Source organism: Barbatula barbatula (genome assembly GCF_947034865.1).
Source record: "Barbatula barbatula genome assembly, chromosome: 20".
Lineage (NCBI taxonomy): Eukaryota > Metazoa > Chordata > Actinopteri > Cypriniformes > Nemacheilidae > Barbatula > Barbatula barbatula.
Window position 1 is genome coordinate 17,798,999 of NC_136783.1, and position 20,096 is coordinate 17,819,094.

At 38.1% G+C, this 20,096-nt stretch overlaps 2 protein-coding genes across 2 annotated transcripts; one reads left to right on the plus strand and one right to left on the minus strand.

The window, feature by feature from the left end:
- The first annotated feature begins 5,597 nt into the window (after positions 1-5,597).
- On the plus strand, positions 5,598-11,649 carry LOC306909807 (netrin-4). Its single transcript, XM_079483849.1, has 10 exons — positions 5,598-6,208; positions 6,791-7,236; positions 7,313-7,645; positions 8,294-8,420; positions 8,823-9,011; positions 9,147-9,357; positions 9,632-9,756; positions 10,210-10,278; positions 10,380-10,550; positions 10,718-11,649. Exons 1-10 carry the CDS (start codon positions 6,118-6,120, stop codon positions 10,852-10,854), a joined length of 1,899 nt encoding a protein of 632 aa, XP_079339975.1. The 5' UTR covers positions 5,598-6,117; the 3' UTR covers positions 10,855-11,649.
- On the minus strand, positions 11,596-15,252 carry chchd4a (coiled-coil-helix-coiled-coil-helix domain containing 4a). The gene is made up of 4 exons (XM_079483859.1): positions 15,075-15,252; positions 14,435-14,535; positions 13,666-13,764; positions 11,596-13,531 (listed from the first exon to the last, which is right to left on the minus strand). The coding sequence occupies exons 2-4, from the start codon at positions 14,454-14,456 to the stop codon at positions 13,206-13,208; spliced, it is 447 nt and encodes a 148-aa protein (XP_079339985.1). The 5' UTR covers positions 14,457-14,535; positions 15,075-15,252; the 3' UTR covers positions 11,596-13,205.
- Between the last annotated feature and the right edge of the window lie 4,844 nt (positions 15,253-20,096).

Here is a 20,096-nt window from a genome sequence, read left to right on the forward strand (position 1 = left end):
ATATAACCTTTTTTAGTTTTGGGTGAACCATTCCTTTAATTGAGAAGAAAGAAACTTTTATTGAGTTTTTCCCAGCCTCAATGTCAAGTCTATTTTTTTCAAGACACTGATGCAGTTTCTGGCATGTTGACATTTGAAGGTCCCACTTGGGCATCATTTTATCAGCGATTTCTTTCATCTGAAGCTTAGCAGTGACCTCAGTCACCCGTGGGACCAATCTGCTCAGAGGTTGGAAAACAAAATGAGAGCATTTCTGTTTTGAAGACCCAGATCTCATCTCTTGTTCAAACAGTCTTGTGATGCTTTGGGCCAAAGCTATTAGTCATAAATTACTGGCAGGTGTTTGAATCTATTGACATAATGTGTCCATTGCATCTGTCATTAGGAAACATTGATTGTTGAAGTCTCATTGTTAAACTGCCAATTGTACGTGTCTGGAAAGGACGTCATTCAATTTCAGAGAGATCAATCGACATAAGTGTAGTTTGAAATGAGGCAGGCATTGATTTTGACAACATGTTAAATGCTCTCTTATTTGTAAGTCGCTTTGGATAAAAGCATCTGCCAAATGAATAAATGTAAATGTAAATGTAGTTACATTCGTAAAATGAAATTCTCTCGTTGTCCGTCTCCCCTTTTCCACCCATTATCTGCTTTTTCTGTCTTTATTTCACAGGCGGTTGTGGTTGTCACGCCTGCTTGAGTGTGACTTCTATTTTGCAGTAATGAAAGCAACATGTGCTTCTAACTTTAGCCGCTCATGATACCCAGATGTTGATTTTAGAGAGGAGCAAAGGTGGGGTCCCCATCACAGTCACATAGCTTAAGATCAGATCTGTGTGTTTAGACCAGGGGACAGTGTTCTGTCTCCTCTAGCAAACTGATCACAGGTCAAAATATCCAGCTGATATTACGCATGTAATATATCTCATTTTAAAAGAACAAAAGATGTTATAAAGAACGCTGGCCGCAAAGCAACATTGTCCCCCATTGACTTCCATTGTATAGACACAAAACCACAGAGACATTCCTCAAAATACCTTCTTGTATGTTCCACAGAAGAAAGAGTCACAGGTTTTGAACAGCATGAGAGTAAATAAATGATAACATTTTTGTGAATTATTCCTTTGATGCCCTACTGAGGCCATTAGCTAATTGGTTAAACATGGTGTCTTGAGGCAAGTTCAGATATTTAGAAGTAGTTTAAACAGCCCTCCAACGGTGCATGACCATCATCTGTTCTATTTAATGGGTGAAATGTATACACCATCAGGGCACGGAGTGTCACATTAACACTATAGGACTTCAAGTGTATGTGTTTTATGAGAGAATGAACCGTGGCCCAAAATGGTGTTGCTTACGCCAGACGGCTAGACCAAAGGTGCTTAATGGCTTTAATGGTGATCTTTGCACCTCACAGGACCTTAAAATGGCCATAATGGGTTGAATGAGATCATGCGCAGATGATCTGGTCTGCATGTGGTAATAAAAGAGAGAGGTTTAACTTACTCATGATGAGATTAGATCAGATCTTCAGTTTCCTTTGGAGAAGATCCAATTTTATTTTCCTCTGACAGTGTAAAAATTGTATGTGCAGGAAACACAAACACAGCCCACTTTATATACAGTCTAGGTGTTAATATCCTGATGAGACGATTCTGAAAACTTTTTCAGTTTGCAGTAGTTCGATCTATTGTTTACCCTCAACCATAAAACTTGGAATTGCAAAATACCTCAGTAAGCACTTGACTTATTCGCATTGTGCACCCCTATGAAGGATGTGTGTTTTTGCATGCCCGTACAGACTTCCATATGTGCGGGAAGCTTTACCCCACTTAATAAAATGTGGTTTCAGCTGCGTCAGGGCACTACCAATCAAACCCAAACCTCTTCAATGAAAACCACCCCTCTTAAAATTCCTCTCATTCCTGCTTCTTAAGACCTAATAACATTGAAATTAAATGGATTTGGAACGCTTGACCATATGTGAGTGTTTAAGCGCATCGAATCCCGTTATATACAAACATGCGCTTGCATGCTCACCCATTTGCACTTGCGTAAACTATGACGTGAGCTACTGCGTGGAACGGTTAGGTATACAAACAACGCAACATGAAAAACAACATTAGCTACACACATGCACATGCTCTACTGCTTTGGTATCTCTCTATATGTTCCACAGGACTCTAAACTGTCATAGCCATTTATCTAGCCTCTATCATCACCCACTTAATCTCACTCATTTATTTTCAGATCAAAGCCGCATAGGCCTACTGCAATTTAAACCTATTACCAACATACAGTATAAAGGCATTCGCATGGTGTGCTCCAATACCGCAAACACAAATGTTTGCATTCAAACCAGCGCAACCTACAACCACGATGGGATAATTGAAGCGTGCATGCATATAGCGTAGCCTATACGTAAAGACAATTATGCTCAATTATGATGGTTTAAATAGGTTACAATAAATAAAACCTTCCAATCAATGTCACAAAAGAACGAAACTTTTAATCTATGAAAGTTTCTCATGTGAACTAAAGGATACGCAGCTGTTTTCTACTGAAATTTTGATGTGCCTAATTTCATCCATCCCTCATTATATATGTGGGCTTTCCGTTATACAGTACAAGATAAACAACTTTCTGAAGTGCCTGAACGTACCTTTGTGCCAAAATCGCTTTTCAGTCGTTTTAACATCTGATGGCCGGATGACACAAATTGCTGTAATGAATGAGGATGATTTGTAAACATTTATCACTGATGGGTTACCAGGGTTACAAAAAATACCTTGAGAAATAATCATCTTAAAAACCTTGAGAAATGCCAATCTGTAACCATTGACTTGCACTGTGCACAATAAGCATGGTTTTTCCTTTGTCATAGGAGGTACAAAGACTGAACAAAGGCAAAGAAACACACTGAAAAGAGCTTGTCATGTCCATTTCTCCCCTGGGGATAAATATTTTAGCCTTGTTTGCCAATGCAGCAACACTTTGTCCTCTTGTTTTGTGAAAATATTTTAATGAGCTCTTGAAAAACTTTATTGGACGCAGGCTGCTTTTAAATGAACCACAATTCCCATCAACCCAATTAACTTTAGAATTTTTAGCATACAATATACATTTCCACATTTATTTGTATGGTCCTGAGCTTTTCCTAATCTTTCAATAAGGGTACACAAACACATTAGGCTAAACACAACAAAGTATCCAGTTAATAATTCACAAACTCAGATAAAGTGTGCCAACAATGTGTTATCCATTTGATATCTATAGGTGGAATCAAATGTCTATTACTTTCTGTTTTTTACATTCACTCAAGGGATCATCCACCAATCCAGACATCCCCTGCCAAATTTCAACACTGCAACTCCTTTATTATATAATGGCCATTGCTTTATTTGGAAAATAAAAAAACTTGAAGATACTTAAAAAACTACATTATTAAATAGCTGTTGTTAAACTTATGATTTACATGTAAAGATTTAATTCCACAGTCATCAACAATCAGCAAACTGGTCTTTAAAATGTGGTTTCAATGGCAACAGTTTACTGTATCAATAGGTTGAATTTATAACTGAATTTATTTCTTGTTGTAACTTTTACCTACATCCAACACACTCACGCACAACACACACACACGCACGCGCGCTCACACACACACAGGAGGGATATTATGTTTGAAGATGAAGGCCTGCTCTCTGACTTTCTTTATGACTTGGAGGGCAGCCAGACGCTGTAGTGAGTGTTGGGATGAATGAAAGCATGAACAAATGTATGGAGGATATGAGACTGGGGGAGGGACAGTCATACAGAGTAAAATAGAAAACTCACAACAAGAAGGGAGACGAGCAAAAAAGTAAACAATTTATTTATATCAGAATGTATATTTTATGTTTATTTATGTGTTAGTAAAGTCTCATTTCTGTGTCCTGATAGAAATGCTTGAACACAGGCAATATTATCTAAAAATGTTGTCCTCCCTCTGAAACATCTTTACAAGTTTTCAACATGTTTTTCATTAGCTGAGGATTTGTTTTTTATTTGTTCATAAGCTTGCAGGTGAAACATACCATCAGAAACTAGTTAGGTTCAAAGGAGCACACCAACAGACAGCGCTTACTGGAATTTTGCGCATATTGTAAACAGGTTTACTTTACGTGGCTACAGTTAAACTTTGCCTTGTAATATGTCATAAAACCAAAGTCTTCATTTGATTTTTATTTGAATCAATTAATGTGGTTTCGAACCACATTAACCTTTTTTCACAAATCATGGAATTTCTCTGTTGTAGCCTATAATTTGAAAAAAACATAATACATTCATTGTCTTACAATGGTTTTATTGATTTTCATAAGAAAGACATCAAGACACAAAGAAAATTATTCCTGGTGATGTTGCTGTTTGTATTTGTGTAGTTCCCTTAGTAAAATGATACATCTGTTTTTTATTGTTAAATGCTCAGAAATGCAAAGGAAGTGTTAAGAGAGCATTCAGCCATGTCCTGGTACCAGTGTGGGGGAATTTGTGGTCCATTTGTCACAGGATAAAATGTTTGCAAGGTTAACTGACTTGTTTAAATTTTTACCATCTTACCACATGCATATTTGATGAAATGGGGCATAGTTCATAACTTGACTTCATGACTTCATCACACAGGTGCCAGTCAGTTGGTGATTCTGAACTTGAGCCAAATTAATTTCCATTGGGTCTGAAGTACTACTTTGTAATATATTACACAAAATAATTGTAATATATTGCACATTACACTTAAACTTATATTAAAGTTATTTGTGTACATAATTCAACATTCCTTGAATAAAACATCAAAAGCACCCATAACTAACAGAAGGTTAAGAAAAAATAAGAAGGGGTACATAAAATACCTTCCTCACCCCATTAAAACGTGAAGGTTTGAGTGTTGTGTTAGTGTATACATTTTCTTGACTTCTCTGTGTGGCTGGATCGAATTAACTTTGTTCTCCGGCACCAGCAATCTGAATCATTCATGCACTTGGATGTGCAATAATTTTTACAAATTATATTACTTAAGCTTATTTAAGGGACGGTTCACCCTAAAAGGAAAATTCTGTCACTGTTTACTCACCACAAGTTGTTCTAAACCTGACCAAACATATCTCATCCCCCATTTACAGACATAGTAAGGAAAATAATATGGGAGTCAATGGGGGATGAAATCTGTTTGGTTACTCGCATTCTTCAAAACATCTTTCTTTGTGTTTAGCAGAACAAAATAATTTGTACAGGTTTGGAACTATCTGAGGGTAAGTACATGATGATAGACTTTTTATTTTAGGTTAATTTTCCCGTAATAATAAAACAATGTCACATTTTAAAATCACATCATACTAAGCTATTATTTATGTAACACCTCGTCCGCTTTTTGTACTTTTTTGGATAGTCAAAAATCATCATTACGCTAAACTATCTGTAAAAGTGAAGGTTGGACATCTTGTTTCATCATAAGCATAAAAATCACAGGGGTGTGGAATTTGAACACTGTGACTGCATTACTGTAGTATTTCAATGGGGGCAGTGGAGAGTCCTTCAAATACTTCACATTCAAGTCAGTTGGAGACAGCGTTCATTCATATCTATCTGGAGAATCAGAGCCGCGGCGCTGCGCATTACGCACTGGACCTGGATCGACCCATGGTCTTTTCTGAAGTGCCTCGGGTTTTCTTTTCAGTTTGCTTTCCTAGCTGCGAGGGAGGTCATGTCCACACACAGAAAACACAAGGATAACTGTTTCATCTGAATGCGCAAAGACAACAGTGTCCAGGTTAAGAAGCTCGACATTGGACAGGTGCATCTAACATCGCATCCCAAGCAACAGAAAAACAACCTGTGACAACCTGTGAAAATGGATTACCTATAGCCGGATCTAATCAAACTCTTTACGTTATCTCCAAACATTTACATTTAAACATTTGGAAGACGATTGTATCCAGACCTGCTTACAAAAGTGAGGAGTACAACGGAGGCAATAGCATATGAGGACAGATGATGAAGAATGATAAATAGCTAAATGATGCACTGGGAGATGAGATAGTTTTTAACGTATGGATAAACATCTTGTATAGAACGATAAGCATGAAACCTGTGCGGCAGAGAGCTCGGTTAGTGATGCTCATATTGAATTGCGCACTTCTCATGTTTCCTGGATTTTTGCAAGGCTTCAAAGGTGAGTCAGAAAAGAAAATTACGTATCCAATATTCTTGTTGAAAGGTTAAAAGACTACATCCGTACGTACTGTTAAAAGTTTAGTAAAATGCGTAGCAGTTCATTATTCAATGTAAATTTACCTGCAGGCCTAGTTTGAAATGTTAAGAAACTATTTCATATAGCCTGTTCATACTGTATTTACTGTATACTGTATTTATTTTTATGCTTCCATTTCATGAATCAATAATTTCATCATAATGAACTTCCAGATTCATTAAATATGATTTTTGTTTTAATTTGTATGCTTCTCATGCAAACTTTCATTACACAAAGTTTGGAAGCGTAAATGTTCTGTCTACTCTTTATGGTACCATATGAAACAACGCCTCAATAACATTTTGGTTCAGTGAAAGCTCTAACTGTGATATTTTATAATGGCTGGGATTGTCAAAGGCATGTCAGAACCTGACTGTAATGTTTACAATAGCTCTGTGTCCAAAGATTTCATCTCATCTTCTTTTCCTGCACTCCTGCAGTGCTAGAATTTGTGTAAATGTGTGTGAATGTTTGCACCTCTATTCTCTCGGCTCTTTTTGTCAGTGTCCAGATGTGTAGACCGCGCCTGCAGCCCTCCTATGGGTAATTTGGCCAGTGGCAGGACCCTCTTCACACTTTTCAACTCATCCTGCTTGCCAACCCACCCACGCTGTGCAACAGATCTCCATCCTCCTTCCATGATGGCCGATGACCCATTTCTTCATCCAGATACCTGGTGGGCTTCTGCGGTGGCCGATGGAGAAAAGGAAGAAATCCGCTTGGACTTGGAAAAACGTTTCTGCCTGACTCACGTCGTGTTGTCGTTCCGGTCTCCGCGTCCTGCTGCTATGATGCTGGAACGCTCGCAGGACTTCGGTCAGACCTGGGAAATGCTGAAACTGTTTGCCAGGAACTGCAGTGAGATGTTCGGGGTCCCTGATGACGTGAGCCAAGCTGGAGCTCTATGCACATCCAGATATTCCAATGTGGTCCCATGCAGCAGAGGAGAGGTAAAGAACAAGAATGAGCCGCTAAAACAGATGACAAACAATATAACATTTTACTTCTTCATTGTGATGTTTTCAGATCATATTCCGATCCATAGGATTGGGAAGGGGGATTGTCGATCCTTACAGCCCTGAAGCTCTGTCCCAACTCACCCTGACTAACCTGCGAATACAGCTTTTAAAATCTCAGCAGTGTCCATCCTCCAGGGGTCAACGGAGCATCCCGGACCCCTCAAACGGCTCATTTTTACCCACAATGCACAGCAGGTCACTTACGGCTCTCACATCCTCCTCAGATCAATCAGATTCAGTGCCTTTTGCCATCTACTCTCTTGTGGCGAAAGGGATGTGTTTGTGTCATGGTCATGCTGAAAATTGCCTTCCAAAAAATGAAAGACAAAACAGCAATATGGTACGTCTATCTATTTTTTTCAGAATTATGGGATGAGCAGTCACACAGAGACTTGCTCTGGCAAATCAATCATACTTACATAAAATGCACATGAAGTGCTTTAAAGGGACAGTTCACCCAAAAAATTACATTTTGTTCATTATTTACTCAACTTCGTGTTGTTCCAACCCTGTATGAGTTTCTATCTTCTGCAGAACACAAAAGAAGAAATTTCAAAAGACGTTGGTAACCAAACAACATCGGACCCCTTTGACTTCCATTGTGTGGACCCAAAACTAGACATTTCTCAAAATATCTTCCTTTCCGTATTACATGACATGAGGGTGAATAAATGATAACAGGGTGAACTATCTATTTTTGGGTGAACTATCCATTCAAGGCAATATGTATTAAATGCACATGCATTCCAACCCACGACCACAATGAGCTGCTGTAAAAAATATATTAGATGAATTCAAGTGCAGCTGTTTTGTTTTACTACACTTTCAACTACACCGTTGTCTGGTCTGCATACCATAGGGCGTAAGTGCACTCAGCCGCTTGTCAGAAAAATATAATTGCCTGTTATATGTATTTTTAGACGGCTTGTGGATTTGTGTGGCTTGAATGGGCAGCAGCTGAAAATAACGTGATTGCTCTGGATTGCAGGTGTCTGGCATGTGCGTGTGTACCCACCACACAGCTGGTGAGCACTGCGAGAGGTGTGAGCCGCTTTACAATGACCGACCTTGGAGGGCGGCCAACGGAAGCAGTGGCGAGAGCAACACGTGCCAGAGTAAGAATCTTTGGATATTCTTTGGATATTGCGGAAACAATATTCATCATCAGAACTGCCATATCATAGTCTATCAAAGTTGCCTGTAGGTAAAAATGTGTTCATCTTATACATTTTGCAGATGCTATAATCCAAAGCAATTTACTCTTCATTCAATCTACGCTTGTTCATCAGTATGTGTGGTCTCAGGGGATTAAACCCTTGACTTTTGCTTTTCTAAGGCAATGTTCTTCCAACTGGGCTACAGGAACTATAAAACAGAGTAAGATTTTAAAAGGCAGTTTCGAGGGCTTAGTGTGAGACCATTAAAATGTCAAGGACTGTTTTTACTTTTTATCTGTCTTGTGCCTCACAGGTTCCACTCGCTAATGTCTACGTCTGTCTCTCTCTTCATCTGTTTAGAATGTGAGTGTAATGGCCATGCAGAGAGCTGCCACTTCTCGCAGCGAGTGTGGTTGTCCTCAGGGGGCAGTAGTGGGGGCATCTGTGATAGCTGCCAGCATAACACTGTGGGCCGCCGGTGCCAGCGCTGTCGTCCTGGATACCACCGCCACCCTGCCAGACCCCTCAAATCACAGCATGCTTGCACACGTAAAACAGTCTGAAGGGGAAATAAATGCAGTTTAGGCTTAGCTTTTATAGAAAAAATGTCAGTTCTGTCATTTGTAATCCTGCATTGTAATGCTCAATGTAAGTTAAACTTTTCTGTTTGCTTTTCTTTTGTAGGATGCTGGTGTGACCCAGTTGGCTCTGTGTCAACAAGTAGCGAGACCCCATGGTGCCATCCCAGAAGTGGGCAGTGCCACTGTAAACCTGGTGTGGGGGGTACCACCTGCAGTCATTGTCTCCCGGGGTACTGGGGCTTTGGAGAGGAAGGCTGCAAAGTTTGTGTTTGCCCTTTGACCTGTGACTCCATCACAGGTCACTGTCTAGACAGGTCAGAACTATGTAGAGTTCAAAGCGTTCAACGTTTAAAGAGAGCAGTTAAACACTCTAACATAAAAATGAGTTGAGAGTTTAAAAAACAATAAAGTACATTTTACATTCCTTTACATTCCAGACTAAATATAGACTAAAAAGACTCAATTATCCACATAGGGAATGTTAGGCAGGAACAAAGTTAATACTCAACTCAAATATAATTCATTTGAGCAATCAAAATATTCTCAGGTTCTTCATTTTTGGTGTCTTTTGTTTTCCTTTTCCGGCAGAGGGAATGTCAAGCTTTACAATGTACCCATTGGTGGGAAAATTCCTGAACTGTCCCACTTTAAACCTCAAGAGGATGAGAGGGCGTGGCCTAAAGAACTCGCCGTCTCTGCACTGTACTTCACAGGTGAGCCGACTACAGTAACAATACATTCCACAGTAACAAAGACTATTGTAAAACGTGGGAAACCATAGCAGGATATTTAGGACCTGATGTTTCAAAGTTGTATCAGCCCTTCAAAACCTGAAATGGTTAAGTGATAAAATGGTTAACTTGACAAAACCTGTCAAATATTACAAATCACCTCAATATCTAACCATAGAAATGGCTAATTCTATTTGCAAATTTTACAATGGCAAATTATACATTTTTCCTCATTTAAAGCCACATTTTATGATTTGGCTTTTTCACAGAAATCCCACAATGAAACACAATGCTTGATGATCCCAAAAATATGCTTATCCGTCTCTGTATAATTGATCATTTCTAAACTTACTTAAACATGTAATATAAATACATATAATATAAATTCTAATTTATAAATTAACCTAAATAAAAAAGCTGTTCATTTCTCGACAGGAAAGTGTAGCTGTAAAGAGAAAAGGCTGAAAAGTATGTCTGATCTTTGTAAGATGAAACATGCGTATGGTAAGCCGTAAATGCATTTTAAATTCATTTTATGTATTGAATCATTGGACAAATAGAGGAAAAATCACAGTGAGTGACTTGACTGTTTCTGGTCGCTGTAGTGATCAAAGCCAGTGTGTTATCAGCACATGATAAAGGCACACACGCCGTTGTCCAGGTGAAGGTTAGGAAAGTGTTTCGTTCCGGAAAACTGCCTCTTTCGCAGGGCACTCACACTCTGTACCCACTCTCCTGGACCACCCGTGGCTGTACCTGCCCCATTCTTAACCCAGGTATCTTTATTACTCTTACAGTACTATTTTTCTTCACATCTTCTTTTCTTTAAGCTGTTGGTGCACAAGGATTTTTCTATTAAGCTGCACATAGTACCTGTAATACTGAGAATACATGAAACATGTCCTTTGTTTCCAGTGTCTGACTATTGTTTTTCTGTCTTGAGGTGGGAGTTATTTACTGGCCGGTCCAGAAGAGCTAAACACAGGGAGGCTATTAGTCACAATGCAGAGCCTTGTGGTGCCGTGGACCCCAAACCTGGGCTTTCAAGTTACAGAAGCACTGCACCAGGGCTGCCTGTGATGATATCCTAACCAGAATATAGCACAACATTATGCAAACTTGAAAGACTTTCCAGACCTATCTTACCAAAGCAGCGGAAAAAAATTGACTATTATTGACCAGATGTAATGTAATGAGGTCAATTACCAGAGGAATCTAATAAAATACTGAATGAAGACTAAATTAAAAAACATAAGGATATACAGGATAGTCTTTTTAAATAGATAATTCTTGACCATCTGGATATCAAGAACAGTTTGGACAAGGCTCGTTTAAAACAACTGCTTCTCGTAGTGGCTAAACGAGAATCTCGACAGTGGATTTTCAAAGCACAAGTACTCGGTTTTCTTTCCTGTGTTTATATACGTCCTTTTGTGTAAATCATTTTGAAGGGCTCATCCCTATAGTCACAACAAGGCAAAACCACACTTGGACCAAAGAAAGTAATGAAAATTAATTTTAGTCACTTCAAATTCCTAAATCAATTCAACTTTTTGAAACACACTAGTTTGAAGATGACAAAAACAAACATAAACTCAAATCCAGACAAATCCTATGTATTTCACTGGGTTCAATTTCTTAAAGATATGAACTGAAGTAACCAATCATAGCTGTGTTATTAGGACAATTGAAAAGCAATGAGTTTTGTGAATTCATTATTTTATACTTCTCATGTACATTTAATTTACTTGTTAATTTCTTAAAAAATAATATTTGACACATTTTTGACAAATGGAAAATGTACATGACAATTTTCCCCAGTCCTCCTAAAAAAATGTTTTCAGTATTTTTTTTATTAAAACATTTTATGAACAGAAAAACCACAGCAAGTGTTTTGCCACAAGAATGATGTTGTTAAGACTTAGAATGTATTAGGACAAATCATCTCACAGACAGGCAGACATATTAACTCAGAAACTCTTGGAGATACAGCCAGATTTGTAAATCATTTTCCTAAACAAACCGCTTAAAATGTACACAAAGGCATGTGAGCTTAAAGGGATACTTCAGAGAAAGAAACAAAAGTTCCCCTTGTTTTACTCACCCTCAAGACATCCTAAATGAATATGACTTTTTCTTCTTGAAGAATAATGCAGTCGGAGTTATAACAACACGTATCCTGCTCGTGAACCAAAGGCTTTTTTTCCAGAAAATGACACAGGTGTTCCTGGCACAGGGAACTATCGTCATTTGCCAGAAAATCAAGTCTCTTGTGCCCCCTTTTCACTCCAATACTTCCGCTTGGAAGCAAAAGATAAATTATATTATAACTCCAACTGCATTATTCTTCAAGAAGGTCATATTCAGTTAGGACGCATTGAGGGTGAGTAAAACATATACTGAAGTATCCCTTTAAACATATGAAGAGTTTGGTTCCACAACTCAGTTTTGAAAAATTTTCTAAATTCATGTTTTTTTTGTGCATTACAATTAATATAAAAAAAACTGCAGTTGGTTTGTTTTGATTTAAGCCACAATAACTCAAATAATATAGCTAACACATTTTGGAACCTAAGTCTTCATATTTCAGTCAATGTGCTGACCAGACTTGTTTTGTAACTCTTTGTAAATGTTTCTAATTATACTTAAATTCTATATCCCTGCTCAAGGTTGGTATGGGTTGAGGAACATAAACGGACATATAAACCCCCGCTTAATGTTAGATAATTAAAACACATCCAACAAAAGTTTTCAGGATAAAAGATATCAGCATTTACTAGCCTAGCAGGTAAGGTTGCTGTTGGTTTACTTCTGCCCCCTACTGTTTGTACGTGGTAAAGAAACTTTGGACTAAATCCTTTCAAACACAAAGTCGCTAAACTTTACTTCATGAAATTGTTTAATCATTCTCTATATATAAAATTATAATCACAGGAAATGTACGTAGACCTTCTAGCTTGAGTAAACCTTTCCGTTCGTGATAATAACAGAACTCTGAGCTTCAAAATACAGATGCCAAACGGCCTTTGATCTGTAGTAATTCACAAGATAAACAAACTTACAATAGTTTGTGGAGCAGAACATAACCCAAAAACACAGCAGGTCGATTAAACAGGGTAACCTAGATGAGGTGGTGTAATATATCAGTGGTCCAGTTGCCAAGTGATTGATCACATGCCCATCTGCAAAACATTTAAGCATTGTCCTGCATTTGTTGTCATACTGTTGCCTGCCTACATACATAGTCCATGTTATTGTCATTTAAATCTATTCATCAGATACACTTGAAGGGCTTCTTCCCCTCTGCACCAGTGCATCATGCAGCCAGATCAAGAGAAAATTGGTACAGTGGCGTCACATATCATCTCTGCATACTCTAAAGTGGAGCTGTCTCTGCTGTGATCCAAAAGGAAACTCCTAAGAGAGTAATATTAGCTAGCAGCTGGGTTTTCTGTGGCCGCTGATTTAGAATCAGGAGAGGATACAGAGTCTGTTGAAGTGGAATCAGTAGGTGTAGTATCAGCCCCTCCAGAGGAGGCACTGTCATTGTCATCCTCTTGTGGATAGAGCTCAGGGTACTTCTGCATACATTCCTGCATACTCCGGAAGTTTTCCACACAATCGGACCCCTTTACCTCCTCCTTGCTATAGTGGAAACAAGAAAAGGCTTCCTTGAACTGCTGTCCACAGGGGCCGCTAGCCATACCACCCAGACATGGGCAGTTCCAGTTTATGTCCCCATTGGGTAAAATAAGACCTAGATGAATGACATCAAATTGAAACATTAAGTAACAACAGGAGAGCGACACAAGTGATATTTCAGTCTAAACTATTTAAAAGCATAATCTTTCTCTTTTGTCAGAATACAAATGTCAACAAAGGAAAACGTACCGTGATCCTCATAGGGATCATTGGGGTCATCTTCAATAAGCTCAGCATTACTAGGGGCTTCATGATCCTCCTTGGTCACAAATATGATGCGATCTTTACCTAACATGAGATGAATACACGAAAACAAAACTCATTATTAATCCACCAATATTAGGTTTATATTGAGGTGATCTAAACAGAGCACATTCTATGGAGGTTATGACCCTGTATGACTACAGCACATACCAGTATTCTGTACAAAAATAATAAACTGTACATAAACTTTTAAATCTATAGTACAAACTTTAAGGATGACAGGAAAGACACACAGAACCTGTACATAATAAATAACTATTTGTACTGCTAACAAGTACCCAGGTTATATGACCTTGCTGGCACCTGCTGGTTGAAGATTTACGAAATGGGTCTATGATGACCTTAGAAAAATGATTAAATCCCAATAAATAATGTCTTGGATGTATTTTAGCTTGAAGACTTTTATTTTATCCCGAGCTAAATACATGTGGTCACGAGGATTTCCACTCCTACAACAGACTGAATGAATTATTCAGCAATTTATAAATGGAACTCACTAACACATTGAATATGCAGCACGTGAACAAGACTGACGTAACTATACAATCCTAAATATTAGGATAGTTACATTAGGAAATATTATTAGACTTGGTAAGAGTGACTTTTAAGGGCATGAGCCCTAGCCACATAGCTAAATGACATTGAAAGCCCCGTATTAAAAGCGATTGTGTCGTAAAATGAACTTCAGTCATACCTTCCTGCTTGCAGTGCGACATGTCTGCAGTAAAACTCCTCCGATCGCCGTTTATCCGAGCAATGTAATTCAAACACCGGCACAACGATCAATCCACACGCCTGTTACATCAACTCCAGCATGGAGCGCCGAGGAAGCCGAAGGTAACCATATGACGTCACGACGACAGATGGAATTCAAAATAAAAGTTGGTAAAAGATTTTAATGTAAAAGTCAAGAGACTTGTGACTTGATCTAGACTATTAAGCTAACAAATAAATAACGTTTATTTATTTAAATATTTAAATGTAACATTTATATATTTATGTCATCAAACAATTAGCTAATATCACTCCTTGAGATTTCTGTAAGTCGCTTTGGTTAAAAGCGTCTGCCAAAAGAATAAAAAATAAATAAATATCATAACTATTATCAATCCTTTCACTCGAATACTACACATTTCGTTCGGTCTGTTTCTAGCTTTCAAAACAGGCCTTGCTGTTTCTGTAGATTACATTTCACAGCCGATTTCAATGATTTAAGATGGGCATGGAATACAAAAAAGTTCCGTACCACCAGAGGACAGAATGACCAACACTTATTTACTTTATTGATGCTTTACCATTGTGTCATTTAATAAAACAGCTTATTCAGTTCATACCTCTTCGGTTTTGGCTAGAAGGGATACTGCACGTCGAATTTCCACCGGATGTAGTAGAATACTATTAGATCTTTGGAATACTATTTTCAACATACTACGATTTGGGACGTACTACTTTCGGATACTTTTAGTACGGATAGGGGATGGGACGGTCTGTTTGCTCTTACCTCTGGTTGGCAGGCTGCCTGCACTAACATCTTTGACTTCCGGTGTCTTTAGGAGAGTGCCATCTGCTGGCAATCTTTAGTATTTTCATGACTATATGAGACCGACCTTGAGATTTCTACCTTTTGAATCAAGCTTGTATCTGTTAAGTGTTTTTAATTGACATTGAGGTACATTGAGAATCTGTGTGATGGAGACTCCGTTAAGGAAATGATGCCGCGCTCATCAGCTTTACAGGAATGCCATCCGTGTTTTATTGGTGAAGGGATGTATGTGGCCATGCAACCTTCAAAATGTTTACCCAGGGGCGCTGTATTTTTCAACCTACAATACAGAGAGGGGTTTAAAGAAATCTTTATCACTGTAAAGAGTCTACCATCATTACTCATCGTCATTCTGAACCAATTCTACACATTTAAAATGGCAACATTGTAAAATAGGTCTGCATTTACATGCACATTAAGGCATTTGGCTGACGCTTTTATCCAAAGCGACTTATCCTATACATTTTACAAAGGTATCTACAATCCCCTGGGATCGAACCTACAACATTGCGTTGTTAACTCAATGCTCTTACTCTTACGCTTTGAGTTGGCACAAGTACAAAATGTAAGTGATTTATTTTCTGCGATATCTCTTGGAATTGTATTTGTGCTTGTGTATTTTCAAACGCAGCATAAATTAAAGAGATAGTTCACCCAAAATGTGATTACCAAAATTCTTTTAAATATCTTCTCTTAAGTTTTACAGAAGACAGAAATTCATACAGGTTTGAAGTGTGGGTGAGTAAATAATGACACAATTTCCTTTTGTGTTTTGTGTTCCGTGGAGAAAAAACATCAGCTTGGTTTTCAAACTTGAAGTTGAGCAAATGATAATAGAATTTCCATTTTTGGATGAACTGCTTCTTTAGGATTTGTATCTGGGTGGTCGGTTTTGTACTGTATAAAGGAGAACCGGTGTCTGCGCCGATATTGGGAGATTTGCGGGTATTAGAGAGAGTTTTAGCATTGAAAGACCACAAATCCCATGCTTTTGTATACAAAACAGTGAAATTGTATGTATGATATATAAACCGTGTATTTTCAGATTTATTGAAACAGTGTAGGCGGTCTGTTACTTTCTTGGAACAGATTTACTCTTTGACAGACTTGACAGAACGCTTATGTGATTGCTTCTGTCTGGGCTTCTCTCATTTGTCCATGTTTGTAATACATTTTATGCATTTGGTGGTTGGCTGCTTGGAGATCTTACACTGTCTGCCTTCACATTAACACCCTGATTCACCAGACGTTGCCTCATTCGTGCTGTGTCCCATTGTTGGTGATCTGTCCACAGTGTTTGTAATCCAGAGCCTCAGGGACGGAGAACCACTATGAACCAGGTCATTGCGGATGGGCAATCCTTGTCACAAAAATCCCCACTGTTTCAGCATTGAAAAACACGATTATTGTATTTTCGATTGATGCAGTTTGCGTGCATCTCCAAAATGCATTACAGTGAAGAAATCAGGCTGTAATACATGAAGAAAACAACACCGTACTGTATTTTTAAACACATCTCTAAAACTCCAAACAAACCCGGTGAGGCAGAAAAAAAGAGAAGATAAGTCAAACTTTAGCCTGGCCTATGGTATTAAACAAACCAAGGCATTACATTGAAGATACAACGTGAATTCTTTTGACCATTCTACACGGATGTTGCTACTTAGAACTCCTTAGCAACTGTGTAGCAATGCCCTGAAATCAACCCTGAACATCCTAGCATCATAGTCTGGTTTTTCTATGGGCAAGCAAGTACCATACTGTACACAATTTCTTGTGCCCGATCCTAATTTTAAAGTCACGATAGTTTTTACTTCCATATTTTAACGCATTTACAAGTTAAATGGAATTTCACATGAGAAAGCTAGTGGGCGTGGCTTTCGTATTTCTCTGCAATTTGATTGGATGTATAAAAATAGCCGTTGCGTTTTGAAATGGAACTGGCTGCAGAGTGGAAGTGGAAGGGGAGGAGTTAACGGATGCTCTGCCCAAGCCGTCTGACATGCGTCATATAAAATGGATAGTCATTACAGGAAGGTTGTGCATTTTCACAAATTTTAAAGAGAAAATTACCCAAAAGTACAAAAGAAGATATTTTGAGAAATGTCTCGGGGTTCATAGAATGGAAGTCAATGGGGCCACTGTTGTTTGGTTACCAACATCTTTCAAAATATAGTCTTTTGTGTTCTGCAGAAGAAAGAAAGTCATACAGGAATGCCATGTAAATGAATAATCTTCATTTTTCTCTCTATTTTTTGCATATGTTGTAGCTGTTGTTTGGTGGTCTAACTTTCTCTGGACAGATTTTGGATGAAGACTTGGATTTGGTAAAACATGGAACCCCTTTTAATCTACCACAAAAGCATTTACAACGTAGGCTCATTACGAGCTCTATTGTTGTGTTATATAATGGTTTTCTCATGCTCTAATAACCAGAGGGATGATTTCATTTGGAGAAGCGCAACCTTCTGATTTATTTTGTTCTCTCGCCCAATGAACTATTTAACCACAAATTTAATTTATAATAATGAACTCTTATTTTCCCGACATTTTCTCCACTGTAGCTCTTTTTACTAGAACAATGAAATATCTTGACCCTGAATCAGTCAAGTCTTTCACTCTATTTTAATCTAACTCCATTTGTTTCACGTTACACCCAGAATGTAGTTTAATTTATCCTGTCGCCATAGAGACCACTGAGGAATCTGTTTAAAATGAACCTGAATCAAATAACTCAAGGAATCAATGTTCCCCCATGACTTGTAATTCATTCCCCTCCTGAAGCCGCATGGGGTCAGCTAATATTTTATAGATTATAGCCTGGTTGCGCCCCTGGTGATCCGTGTTCTTTTCCAGGTTTTCCAGAAAATTTTCAATATAGTCATAAAAGCACCATATAATGCTGTGACAAATCCTGTTGTGTCTGGGTGCTCCATACAGGTATTCAGTGATTGATTGTGGTTTTGTGGTTTCACAACAGCTCCACATCTGCTTGTGTGTCTATGTTCTGCAAAGAATTGCTACAAGCATCATAACAATTGGCTGTCTGGTTTATAAATGTGTAAATATGGTGCTTATGGTCAGCTTCATACCTTATGATTGGACAGTAACACTTGTTGCTGAGTTTTCACAGAAACTCCGCCATTGCATCATCCGACACAAATCAATCTAAGTATATGTTTATTCGATATTTTTAATCAAACGTGTATTTGAATAGGTTCACAGGTCCAAAGTTTAGCATTACTTCTAGTGATTTTCTTAATATTGTCCCCACATTTTGGAATAATAGTAGTTCATAGCAGAGCAAAAAATATTATTAATTGTAGCATCAAGTTATAGTTTCCTTCATACCAGAATTTACTGAAAAATTACTGAAATTACTGAAAAATGCAGCATTTGACATTTTATCAAAATTTTCATCAGTCCAATGTATTATTACAAGTTACAGTTCAAATTTTCTTCACAAAACGTATTTCCAACATTCAGACATATGCCTTCAAATTAAAACATTATATCATAAAAATATTCATCAAGTAAGTTGTATGCTAAAGGTGCACACAGTAATACTTTTTTTCTGGCTATTGTGCCATTGATTTTAAATTTAGGGTCACATATTATAGTTGGGTTTATGTGTGTCTCAAATTGAGTCCAATAGTTTGTAAGCATTGCATCAATGATAAAATACAAGAATGAACAGAATTCTGAGTTTTATTTTCCACTCCCACTTACAATCCAATCGAAGTCGGTCTCATATAATGGAAAGGGAAACATTTTAAAGATATGCAGTTCTCAGATAAATGCTTACCAGTGCTTACAATGACAGCATCCCTTGAGAAAGTGGGACTGCATTGTGGAACAGAGATGGTCACATGAGGGCATTTGATCCGTGTGGCTTTCAAAGAGATCGATTTACCAGGAGGCGATCATTAGTTTCATTAATTAGGGAAACGTTCACAAAGGGGTTGTTTACTTACCATGCAAACACTCTACTGGACATATGGTAGGATTTCATGGCGTCATAATATAGCGGTTTTAACAATAAGAGTGATATTGGGATAGCTTTGAGTTCCCCTAGGTGTTATGTGTACATTCCAACTTCCTGTTTCAACAGGAAATACGTCAAGACGGGATAGAAAAAAACTGCACGTTTTAAGAGATGTGATGTTTTTTTAACACTAGTCTCACTGATTAAAATCACTTGGACCGGTTTCATTTATTGTGTAAGACAAATCTAGACAAATCACACAGGCATAATTCCTCACATCCCCGGTGACCCCTTGGAACAGCTTGTCCCCGGGTGGCTCTGTTCTGTAGTTTTAGTGCTCTGGCCTGATTTCAGCGTGAAGGGGCTGTGGGTATCGCAGTGGGGTGCTGGGATGTTGACACCGGTAGCAGTCAGTTCACACTTGCAGAAGTTGTGTTCTGTGTAGCAGATGCCTAATATTGCATACATTAATTAATGCAAAGAGTGCACTATATTAACACAAAGCATGTTAAAATATTAGTAAGTATTTGACATTTCTACTGTAGATCTACATTTTATATCTGTGTCTATTGTGTTTACTGGTCGGCGAGTAGAAGTTGTAAATTGTTGTCTTGTACCCAATGACCCTGAAGCTCAGAGCCAAAGACTGAAAAAAGGCAAAGAAATGTAATACATGGACAGTATGTATTCATCTCATAAGGTTCCTGCAGCTGTTTAAATGTAAAACATCTGAATCCAATAAGCTCTGTTAAGTGCAGACACAGAATTCATTTGTGGAAAATAACTTTAGATATTTTTTTAGCATGTTTTATCCGTGGGTTATTGTGG

Excerpts from the sequence above, each read along its gene's own strand:
- chchd4a (XM_079483859.1), bottom strand. The coding sequence starts at position 14,456 with ATGTCGCACTGCAAGCAGGAAG. Across the intron at positions 13,765-14,434 it reads GTCGCACTGCAAGCAGGAAG|GTAAAGATCGCATCATATTT; the intron begins GTATGACTGAAG and ends ATCTCATGTTAG. Across the intron at positions 13,532-13,665 it reads TGATCCCTATGAGGATCACG|GTCTTATTTTACCCAATGGG; the intron begins GTACGTTTTCCT and ends TCATTCATCTAG.
- LOC306909807 (XM_079483849.1), top strand. The coding sequence starts at position 6,118 with ATGAAACCTGTGCGGCAGAGAGCTCGGTTAGTGATGCTCATATTGAAT. Across the intron at positions 9,358-9,631 it reads ACAGGTCACTGTCTAGACAG|AGGGAATGTCAAGCTTTACA; the intron begins GTCAGAACTATG and ends CTTTTCCGGCAG. Across the intron at positions 10,279-10,379 it reads TAAGATGAAACATGCGTATG|TGATCAAAGCCAGTGTGTTA; the intron begins GTAAGCCGTAAA and ends TGGTCGCTGTAG.